This window comes from Tachypleus tridentatus, chromosome 5 (genome assembly GCF_004210375.1).
Source record: "Tachypleus tridentatus isolate NWPU-2018 chromosome 5, ASM421037v1, whole genome shotgun sequence".
In the NCBI taxonomy this organism is placed as follows: Eukaryota; Metazoa; Arthropoda; class Merostomata; order Xiphosura; family Limulidae; genus Tachypleus; species Tachypleus tridentatus.
Window position 1 is genome coordinate 10994826 of NC_134829.1, and position 12715 is coordinate 11007540.

Consider the following 12715-nt stretch of genomic DNA (forward strand, 5'->3'; position numbering starts at 1 on the left):
AGTATTGGTGATACTGGGTTGCCCATGTTTAGGCCATTTGTTTGTATATAGTTGTGGTTGTTGAACATGAAGTTTGTCTTTATCGTGGTGAATTCTATGAGGGTTGCTAATTGGTTGCTTGGGAATGTCTATAGTTGGGTTAGGGTCTCGGATATAGAGTTCTAAGGCTATCTTGCAGGCTTCAGTGGTTGGAACTTCTGTAAAGAGGGATATAACATCGAAACTGGCCATTAAGGCTTTATGATTAAGTTGATTTAGATTAGACTTGAAATTAAAAGTCTTTGATGAATGAGCTGGCTGATGTTACATATTTGGAGAATGCCCATCTAACACTGCCCTCTACATTCCGACACTCAGTTACACAACCCCTTCCAAACATGTGGTCAGCTTCCGGTCAGTTACCTTTCTTTGTGAACCTGAAGATGACCGAAGAAGGTCAAAACGTTGTTCGCTCTTCTATGTAAAATATTATCTCAACCCAAACGAGCCGTTTTTGCATATATTTCTCTACAAGTGGGTTTTCTCGACATCATCTGATTATTATTTCATCCATACTAATCTGCTACTGAGTGTGTTATGCAGATACAAGAGCAGTAGCATGGGATGCTGTCACACATAGCATCAGTAATGTGATCCTTGGGATTGAAATGGCACAAAAACAACTCTTAAATCTGAAAGACGTTCAAGTAAATGTAAAATAACCAGTGACATGACAAAGGAATAAGAAATAAGAAAAACAGATAACAATGGTAAAAAATAATAAAATAAGTTGAATACTATAACATTTTAAAAACGTATTATAATTTAATGTATAAAGTTAAAATTAATATATGAAAAAAGAAATTACATGTTTTGATGTAGCATGTGCTATGAGAATAGTTGTAAGTATATGCAATCAATAAAATGTTCAGGAAATGTTAAGCACAGTTCTGAACACAGACATTAAAAATAAAAGAAGCAAACAAGAGTAAGTGAAAACACTTTTTTAAATAAATCACAGTAATTTCATCTCAGCTTATGAACTTCAATATCCTTTAAAATATTACTCTGATAGCTAAAGCTTGAGAGAGCACAACTGCTCAAAACAAGAATAGGAATTGTAATAATGATTACATCACACTTTCGAGTCAGAAAAAAAAGTTATTGTGTGGTATTCTACAATTCCAGAGAACCTAATCACCAATCATTCTCATTATGCATTTCCAAGGGAACTGGTAAACCCCCATAACATACATGTCTCTGTACAACTCTCACCCCAATAGATTATGAAACAGGAATGGGGTCAAGTAAGTATAGGTCCTACTGAAAAATTATTACAGTATACAACCTTCACTAAGCTATAGAACTAGCACAAGTTTATGACTTTGTTATATAGGGTTTACAGGGACATCAACTACCTACATGCAGGATGCCCACATGGATAGAACTAAGTTGTATAAGATGTATTTCCAAAATTTTAAATGACTTGTTTCATTTATTTAATAGAACATAAATACACTAAATAATGTTGTAAAACTGAATCAACCTTCGCAAAAATAAGACATCAAACTATCATCAGATTTGATAGGGTTAAATATATTCTATTAATATACAATAGTTCAAGTCATTAGAGGCATTACAATAATTGATACTGGTCGTTTAGGCCATTTTTGCTTGTGATGGGAATATTTACAAAACCACATGACAAATGGTATGTGAGCACAACAGCTTGTAACTTTTACACTAGCCCTGCACTGAAATGAGTGAATTGGAATTGGCAAAATACTCTATTTACAGGGAATAATTTTTGTTTGGCATGTACCTTGGGTAGTATTTTGCCTGAAACATATTATATTTTTTTCTGCTGATCCAAATATCACAAAGTCTGTCTTCACAAACATGTTTGCGAGAATACGAATACCGTGAACTGGATAACACCATACTGACTGAAAAAAAATACAAGGTTTCTCTTTATGTGTATAGGCAGCAGTGTGACCAGTTCTTATTGGTTGACAAAGACTTGTAGGATGCACCAGCTTGACAAAATACATCAAAATATGTGATTATCTATAGAGATAATACTGTTAGTTTTGGTTTTAGTGAACTGCTTCTACCTCTGTGTCTAGAGGAATATCATTTTATCTTCTATACTGAGGCTTTCTTCAGGTCAAAGAGTTTATTTGTTTTAAAGTAGAGCACCTAATGGTTGTCTGCTGTGTATACCACATAGAACTGCACCCCACATTTTATCATTTTAAATTCATAAACTTATTGTTATCCCACTGAAGGACAGGTCAAAACAAACTCTTTGTTTACAGACATGATTCCTTGCTTTTATTGAATATCTTGCAATGAAGTTAATGAAAACTTGTATGCTGCCATATCAAATGTTAGTAATAAGACATGTTTTACAATCATTACAGATTAAAACACAGTTTTTAAGTGTTATTCAACAAACTAATGTTTTATCCAAAAAAAATGTTCGATGCACTCTATAAAAAAAAATAATTTTTCCCTGACACACATAATCTATGGTGGTGAACAACAGAGTAAATAGACTTGATGCTTTTAAAAAATAAGGTGTTGTTGAAAAAATAATTTAAAAGTGTAGAAAGAAAATGACCTAAGTATTTTTACTTTTTTCCCATGATTTGCTAAATTTAATTTCATGTTTTAAAAAATATTTGCCCAAGTTTGTGTTATTATAAACTGCAACATGCCATCAAAAAGTGAAACAAAAACTCTGCCTTTTTTGAGCTTATTAAAAAAAAAAAACTTACGTGAAAGGGTTTAAGTGTATAATAATAGTACTGAGGCTACAAATACATTACTAAGTAAGAAATCAAACCATGATTTTTTCATCTAACAGTAGTATAATACTTAAAAATATTTTTATTTGGAAAATAAAAGAATTGGTAATTAATAAATTTATGTCCATTTCCTGCAAGTTTTAAAACTTTTTACAAAAAAAGAACAAAAGCAACTCTCAATAGCAATTGACACAAATTCTTGATGATGAAAAAACCCACTTGAAATAAAAATGCATCTCAGAATGGCTGGAATGAGTTCTTAGATTATATTTATCCAACCAAATGGTAAGGTGAATATCATTTTTACAGCACACTCACAGTCCCCACATGCAGACCATGTTTCTGTGGTAACAAGATAAGAATTCTTGCATTCACAATCTAGGCATGCTAATTACAAGACCATTCCTGGCTCATACTGTAAGTTTCTCACCTGTTTTAAAGAACTGATCTTTTAGGAAACTAATGTTAACATATATGAATAAAGATTTTCTTATTAAAAATGGGTGAAATTTCACAGCTTTTGTACTGTAACAACAATATACATATGTATATACATTTTATAAAAATATAAATGTGAAGTTGGTAAAATTCCATTTCATTTAACAATTCACATATTCCTATTTCTTTATAGTTTTGTTTGGAATCATAACTAACTTTATTCAGTGGGAGTTTTTTTTTCTTATTTTGGGCAATTTCTGAAGTACTTCATCAAACAAACTTTTTTGTAACTTTTATTCTTTCCAAGAAGATATTTATGACAGATAATTATTCTGTCATGTTTATTTCTCTTGCTGTTGCATGAACACTGAATTTGAGTAATTAATTGAAGATTCCCTTGAATTAAATGCCTTTCACTAGTTTTTTCTTATACTCGTTCACAGTAAAAAACATTAATTGCTTCACCAACTTTTTAGGTAAATAAAATAGTCTACAAAGCTTAAAATCTTTTAATAAATAGATTATTACAAAATAATAAGCATTTTTGAAAAATTCTTCCACAGTTAAAAACATACAACTTATTAATAGAACACAAGAAATTGTTAACTGCAATCAGTTTTACCATTTACTCCCACTCCTACTTTTATAGATGGATTTGGGATATGAAACCAAGCCTAAGGAGTTTTAATGTTTTCAAAAGATAGAAATAATTCTGTTTATTCTTTAGGCAATCTTTTTCATGTGTGTCTATGTGATTCATAAAAAAATAGTTGGAAGTGAACATTTCTATTCCCCCCTCTAGATTTGTTTAGGGAGGGAGGTATGTTGATAAATAGTATTTATGCATTTTGTAGTTGTTTTTCACTTTGCACATAAACCAATAAAACAGTTGTAATACCTGTTAATTTCACCATTCTACAAGTAGTTTAAAATACATCTTTAATAAAATATATTCTGTTAATTTTGTTGTTTAAATGTTCTGCACTTAATTAATAAACATCCTAATTAGATGGATGTAAAGCCACTTGTAGAGAAAAATATATATGCTATGTTTTTTTTATTTGGTAATTAGGTAAAAGCTACAAATGACAACAGCCATCCCACAGAAGCTGACACCAATTTGACTCTGTGTTGGGAAAATATATTACACAAGGATTGGTAATAGTTTGGAGCTCTTTCTCACATATTTGTCACAGTTGTTGACATAATATATAAACATAAAGACTATGGGAATACTACAATAGAATCCCTTGGTCTGATTCAAAATTATATCTTAACATTAGCCTTTATCTTGTTTCTGTCCTGTTCTGACATTTTTGAAGTCACTTTGAGAAACGACACTGGCCAGTTTTGTGTTAAACAAAGAAAGGGTGGCAAATAAAGATTTTATTTGTTCACTAATGTATTTACATTTCTTTTGTTGTCATGTTTAAAGTATTACTCTGCACAGTGTCATGATATAAAAGACTGTTTAGTTTTTTTTTAACTGTAAGAGTTAAAAGCAGATAATTATTGGAGAATGTGTTTGTAACTCATTGATGTCAAGAATATAGCCAGCAGACAATTTAGTAATAAAACAAATAGCGTGATATGGGTAGGAAACAGCAGACAGATAAAGACGGTTGCAGAAGAGAGTAACAGTCACTGCCAAGGAATAGTTGGCACAAAGTCAACTTCAGTAGAAGTGATACACCTAATGGATAACATAGGCTTGACATTTAATATGTTTATAACAGGACTAAAATAAATAAATAAAGAAAAATAATAATAATAATTTATTCCATCAAGTATGATTCTTAAGTAAATGAATAAACCTGAGTGCACATCGACAAAAGAAACAGAGGATATTTTGAACAAAGGAAAACCAAACAATTATTGGAAGAGCAGTATGTAACGGTGGCAACTCATGACACAAAATACTAGTGCAATAGAAACAGAGAATAGTAGTTTGACTTGTCTACTGAAATTCTAAAGTAACTGAATAGACAAGAAGAGAAGAACTATATATATTGTGTTTATGGCATCCCTATCATTAATATTATGTACAGAATTTGTTGTACATATGTTTAACTAGTTCAAAAATTATTATTTTGAAATTAAGTGGAGATCATGCTATCCATTTCTCTAAATTTACCATCAAGTCACATACACCTACTGTAAAAGAATCCTAAGCTCAACAACAACGACAACACAGTATATATTTATACTATAAAGTATAAATAAAAGCCTTTAATTGACAATTGGCAAATATAACACAACCTTACCATCTGACACACAGTAACATTTCCCAAACTTGTTACATTGTGCACACTTTTCACTACCTCTCAGATATAAGTGCACCTCAATACTATATCAGAAAACATCAAATTATGATCGTTTAGGCATGTTATTGGTTTATTTTACACAAGATTCACAGGACATTTTCTACACTTTAAGACTATAAAATTATCATAAAATAAAACAACTCCTTTTACAAATGTTTTATTATTCTAGGAACTATCAACACAAAACACTTTATCATACTAAGCTCTATGTTACTAAACTACAAGTTTTATTTCTTAACAGTTTAACAGATTTTGTAAAAACATTCAAGTTTTTCTTCACTTTGAAAAATCCATGCAGGCACAATGGCTATAATAATAAATCCAAAGTAATATAGGACAAACATTTTAACAAACAAAAAGTATTTATGTTAAAAGTCAAATTCCACAGAAATATTAATTTTACTAGAAAAATATAAAAAATTGAGAATTTTCTTTTTATTGCAAAAAAAACAACAAACGAATAAATAAAAATAATTTTTATTTTCTATCAACAATAGTCATGCTTTTAGTTGTAGGATTACAATCCAAAAAAGTGAATGGAGGAAAGAAAATGTTCATTATGGAATTTAAGCACAAAATGAACATCAAACAGTAGTTCAGCTCAACAAAGTCAACATTCTTTACTGGAGAAGGCCACAGTTGCTTTAGCTTATAAAAAAAATGGTTTCAATAGCAATGCAATCATGAAAAAATTTGCACTTTGTCAACAACATTAAAAAACAATTGCATCAAACTACTCAGCCAACAACATAAATTGAAGGAAACCACATTTAACCTATATGATTCCCCCTGAAATTAAAGGCAGATAAACAGTTAACACTTAACTTCTTGTAACTAATTTGGTAAATCAAATGTAAAAATAAAAAAATGTATTCAAGATTGAAATGATTTTTGAAGTGTTATATTTGTTAAACACAACACACATAGGTGAAAGCCATCTCACATGAAGGCATACAAACCAGTCATCAGTAATTTGAGAAATTCAACAAGTTTTCATTATAAAATCATTAGCATTCATAACAACAGGGGCATAGATCCTGGGAGGAAATGGAGGGTATACATCCCCCCCTTCATTTTAGGTGGGGGGTATGGTGCATACAATCATCCCCCCCTACAGTTTGGTCTGTTGAATAGTTTTATTGCATCACAGGCCTACAAATTGCGTGTTTGTTTTTATGATTCTCGTGTTATTACCAGTCGAATTACATAATTAGGCCTAGATGTAGGCTTTTCCAGTGGCCTAAATGTACATCTTTAATATAGGCGTGCTTCTAAGCTTTTCGATCTAAGCGATAGTTCGTAAGTATCAGTCAGTAGACCTAAGTATACATGCAAGTATCGTGGCAATAAGATTACTCTGACTGCATGTTTACAGCTTTCAGATTCACGTAATCAGAGATTACCAATTTGCAAATTGAACAGTCCACATAAGTGGTTGCAAAAATCATCCCCCCCCCATCGGGTGTAAAAAATCTACGCCCCTGCAAAACAAGTATAATAAAGAGAAAGTGAATCTTATTTTCACATATACATTTTATTCTAGTGGACAATCCAATCATCATAAAAATTCTATAGTGTAAATTGAGAGTTTTGAGCATTAAACAACCGATATTTCAGATTAATTACTATAGTGTAGAATTCTAGAAAAACATACATATATGCTAATAAAATCTCTTGTACATAAAAATCTGATAGGAATACTTATATTTTATGAGACTTTTGACGATTTTGTTTCAAAACTCACAATGAGCTGCTCATCCAAAACAATGATCAGAAATTAAATTAAGTAAGCATTAAATAAAATTTATGTTAGTATAATTTAAAGTGCTTTTCTGATTATGCAAAACTTGTGTTATACGTTTTTTGCTATTATATCAATGTCATACAACAGGATAGAGAAACTAAGAGATCAGAGAAAGTGATTTCTCTCAACAATTGTTTTATTCACCATTCTAATTCTACAGGATATTTTCCAGTAAGGCAGGCCGTACAGTGGCCAAAAGGTTTTCCATTATTCGATATTCCTCGCTGCACTGCTGACAGAAGTCCATCCACAGAAAGATAAACTAGACTGTTGGCACCAAGTTTTTTAGCTAGCTGTTCAGCATTTAACTCATTAGCTATTAGTTCTTCTCTTGTTGGAATGTTTATTCCCATGTAACATGGATAATGAAGTGGGGGGGAAGCAATACGAATGTGAACCTGAAAACAGAATGGATTCAGTCTGACTTTTACCTGATAGCAATATTTCTCTAAAATAAAACAACTATGTAAATCTCATGATAAATTCAAGTTCACTTTTACCAAAAAGAAGTTCAAACTAAGTTTTTAACTTGCTAATAACTTCAAAAAAAAAAAAAAGCTATTTTAATATTTCACAAACAAACAATGTAATATGATACAAACTGGATATTTCTAACAAAAATGAGCTTACTCCCTGCTCTGAAATTGTTATAAAATAATTACTCTTGGTAATTTTATATGAATCTTAAAAAAACTGAAAAATAGAGAATTCATATTCTGTGTCTGAAGACTTTAATTATATCTAACAGCAGCATCAATAATAATTCTGAAAAATAAGGAACATGCATACATTAATTGACTCATTACCTTACAGAATTAAAAATAACAAGAATATTGGTTTTACTAGCAATGAAAATACCTTGGCTACTTGTATTCTCAAGATGGCTGGGTATTGGTATTAGCACTTTATTTTAATTAAAGTGCTAATAGCTATACCCAGCCATTTTGAGAATATATTTCAACTTCAAGTGGGTTTCTCATCATAACAAACCTTAGCTGTTTAGCTCCTGACCAAGCAATTCAATAAATACACCAATACATTTCCTTAATAATGAAAACACAGTTAACATTTGTCTTATTACCTCTTTGGTTCCAGATTTGTCAAGTAATCTAACAATAGCATTGCTACCAGTTTCTCTAACAATAGACATATAAAGAGTCCACAGTTACCTCACTACCTGTTTAGGCTCCAGTTCAAGTTATTCAATTCTAAAACCAATAAAAGCTTTTCTCTAACAGTGAAAATAACTTATGTCTTTAACTCTGGAATCTTCAAAAACTCCAAGAAGAACAATAATATCAATTACTTTAACAATGAACTTGAATATAACCCATAGCTCCCTTATTACTTCATTTCCTGGTTTTCCAAGTAATCCAGCAATAAGACTAATATTAATATTTCTAACACTAAACATACAAATAATCTTATGTCTTATTACCTCCTTAGCTCCTGACTCTTTTAGTAACTTAATGATAGCACCAATGGTAGTTCCTCTAACAATGGAGTCATCTATAAGAATTATTATTTTTCCTCTGAAGTTTGCCGATAGTGGACCAAATTTCTTTGCAACAGCTAGTTGTCGGAGGCGAGGATTTGGTTGAATAAAAGTTCTTCCCACATATCGATTTTTACACAAAACTTCAGCATAAGGAATTCCAGACTAAGCATTAAAAAATAAATAAATTCAACATCCACTTGTTATTTCAGGTATATAATCTAATGTAATTTAAAAAAGAAACAATGGAGGTTACACGTCTTTAGGAGAGTGAAATTAGTTTTGAAAATTAGAAACTGCAAATAAAAGTATATAGGATATATCACTTCAAAAAAATTACAAAGATCAAGATGCCAGTATCATGATTAGGAACTAAATGCTTAATTTATTAAATGAACAAATAAAATATACAATTACAACTGAGTGATATTTGTTTATGGTAAAGAAATTACTAGAGCATTTTAATTTTTTTTTCAAAAAAGAGAAAAGAATGTAATGAGAAAAACAAAGTTATTAACACTCATAGAAACCCATATGCAGTAAAAGGGTTCAAACTTGTTTACTCTCGGAACCCAATGTCAAATCACTTAACAGTCGATGTGACCCTCTCAGATTTTGATGAAAATTTCTATGGATGTTGGTATACACAAACAAGAACCAAAGTTTTAGTTTGGGATTCCTTCTGGATCCTGAGATGTGAGAGGTCAAAGTTTTATGTGAAATCTTCTCAAAACTGTATCTAAGCAACTAATACATGTAGAAAAATAGTTTTAATGTCAATTTATAGTTTTTGCTTGTATCTGCAACATGTGTCAAAAAAAAAAAAAAAAAACACCAAAAAACTGTCATGTAAAAAAAGGAAAAATGCATATAATTTTTTATTTATCTTTGACTCAAGGTCATGCATACAGTGCAAAATGAAATGAGCTGAATTTGTATGCATTTGAAAATCATATCTTTGTCCATGAGCCACTAAAAGTTTCAGAATGGGACCTCTCATACTTCAGAAGTTGCTTCTTCAAGTGTAAGCAGTTTCTTGCACTACCCAGGAGATATTGCACTATGGAGTACTTTTTTAAATTTTAGTTTAGTGTTTTACTTTCAATGTTATCCATCAGATTATTAGAGAAACACGATTTTTAGGTAATGGTAGACCTTTCTTAATTCCTTTTTGAATTGCAATATCACAGCCACTTATTTAATGCTTTGGTAGCTTTGTTTGCTGATATTTTGGCAAAGTACATGTTCTTCCAGTGGCTGTAACTGTCTCCATGACAATGTCACCATGTGATAATGTGAAGACATCCTGTTGCTGTGGGTAGATGAAAAAAAGGTGTAAGGTCTTCTTGAATGTAAAAATTTTAATGTAACTTCTATGTATCTATGACAAAGGCAAGCTATCATGTTTTGTCATACACAACTGTAATATACCAACTTATTTTATAAATTGGAGTAATACACCAATTTCTCTTGTCACTGACATTTCCATTTCCTTCTTTGATTCTGAAAAGTTTTTTACCCTTAAGCTTCCATTGGGTTTTCAGGTAAAACAGTGAAGCTTCCATGTTCTAGCAATTGTTTTCTGTATGGAATCTTCTGTGGAGACTCAAACTCTTTCTGGTAATTTTCCACTGTGAAAATCACAGCAGCGATGTTTGCTTCGCTGAACTCATACAGTTAGCGAAGAGTCATGATTTGATGAATAAATGGCTTTTAGAAGTTAACCTTTGTTACTACACAGTTTAGCTGTTCCACTAACTCCATCAAGGACCTTTCCCATGAGTTGTGGCAAAGAAATGCCACTTTGCATTGATTCCAAAGGAGTTATCACTATTATATGTTAGGTATGCAAAACTATTAAACCAATAGGAAACTTTTCATGGCCTTACTACCATCATAAGAGGTGGAATTGGAATAAGTGTTCTGCAACAGTACTGTGAAGGTTAAAGTCAAGAATAGTTAAGTATGATGCACGACAAAGCTTTTCTGTATTATCTGGCTTCCAGTATGCTACCAGTGAATGCATAGTGGATGAGCATTGTTCCAATGGAAATTTTAGACTTTATACTGAAGAACAAAAGTTAACATTTTCCTAAGCTTAAAATATATTTCCAAGAGATTCTTACCTCCACTCACATAACAGCTTTTCTCAACTTATACTGCTCCCTGTATGTGCAATGTTTTGCTCACCACTGTTATAGCACGTGGAAATTCTCCATCAATAGAAGTGCAACCCAATTCCAAGTACAGCTAGTTCCCTTTATGCAGGTTACATCAACATCACCTTGAGACTGAACAACATAATAAAAAGACTTCAGAAGTGGAGATGAAGAGAAGGAAGTAAAAATCTATGAGAAGCAGGTTTTCAGTGTAGGAAAATGTTAAGTTCTAATACAGTACCTTACCTCCTCTCATATAACAGCTAAAACCCCAAACTGGCCATAGGAAAGGACTGGTGTAATACGACCTGGGTGATTTCATGTGGTTCTGCTGTCAATGTGACATATCAGCTTCACAGGTTCAGAAGTGGTGTGGTTTCTCATAGGTGTGTTTTACATATTTTTTATTTACACATCCAATGGGCTTTCTTCAGGAAGAAATTCATAAATTAAATGAAGAGATCCCTGGTGTAGAGTGGCTAGGGCATGGCAGATCATAATGGAGAGCTCTACCTCAGCCAATACCAACTGCTCCAATAATATGAATACCTGGCCCCTGGTAGAAGGAGTGTCCTCTACCATTCATCTTGGACATGAGAACAGGAAGGGAAGAAAATCTGCACCATTATCATGTGTGCTTATGCAACACAACCAACATCAGAATTCCTAGGGACTTGACATATGGACAACAGTAAGAATGTGGACAGCAATGTGGTGGGGTTCTACTTCAGTCCAAAAGCAGGGGACATTGGGAATAAATTGTCCAGTTGGTTGTAGGAGAAGGGTACCTGGGCCACTCACATATGAAGTTTTATGTGGCTGGTCTGGCTCCAACCAACATCAAGGCAGCAGTATGAAGGACAGTATCCAACCAAAAGGGTGAACTGTATTGTGGCACAAATTATCCAGTCTATAACAAGATCACATCTGTAAAGAACATCAGGTACAGAATAGAAAAATTATCTATACCAACTAGTGATGTCGAGAAAACCCACTTGTAGAGAAATATATATGCAAAAACGGCTCGTTTGGGTTGAGAAAATATTTTACGTAGAAGAGCGAACAACGTTTCGACTTTCTTCAATCATCGTCAGGTTCACAATGAAAGGGGTAACTGACCGGAAGCTGACCACACGTTTGGAAGGGGTTGTGTAACTGAGTGACGGAATATAGAGGGCGGTGTTAGATGTTTGAATATATAATTTTATATTATTTATTTTATTATATTTAATATAGGTATAAAGGTTTTCCTTTATATTGGTTTATTTTGGGTTTATTATCCGAACACTGCAAGTCAAATAAACACAACATAACCATAGAAAACACTCTATTTCTTTATTTAGTATTTAACATAAAGAAACGTAAAATTAAAGAAGCCTTACTTATACAACAACTTAAACCCAAAATAAATCAATATAAAGGAACGCCTTTATACCTATATTAAATATAATAAAATAAATAATATAAAATTATATATTCAAACATCTAACACTGCCCTCTACATTCTGACACTCAGTTACACAACCCCTTCCAAACATGTGGTCAGCTTCCGGTCAGTTACCTCTTTCTTTGTGAACCTGACAATGACCGAAGAAGGTCGAAACATTGTTTGCTCTTCTACGTAAAATATTTTCTCAACCCAAACGAGCCGTTTTTGCATATATATTTATCTATACCAACACAACAACACTGCCCTACTTAAGAAT

At 32.0% G+C, this 12715-nt stretch overlaps 1 protein-coding gene across 3 annotated transcripts in view; it reads right to left on the minus strand.

Annotated features, from left to right (window-relative positions):
• Positions 1-5603: 5603 nt before the first annotated feature.
• Positions 5604-12715, minus strand: part of LOC143250500 (amidophosphoribosyltransferase-like) — a 49076-nt gene continuing 41964 nt past the window's right edge. For all 3 annotated transcript variants that reach the window (XM_076501128.1, XM_076501126.1, XM_076501127.1), the window contains 2 exons: positions 8794-9015; positions 5604-7753 (listed from right to left, as the gene is read on the minus strand). In XM_076501128.1, the coding sequence (XP_076357243.1) occupies positions 7496-7753; positions 8794-9015 (480 nt within the window). In that variant the 3' untranslated portion in view covers positions 5604-7495. The remainder of the gene's footprint in view (positions 7754-8793; positions 9016-12715) is intronic.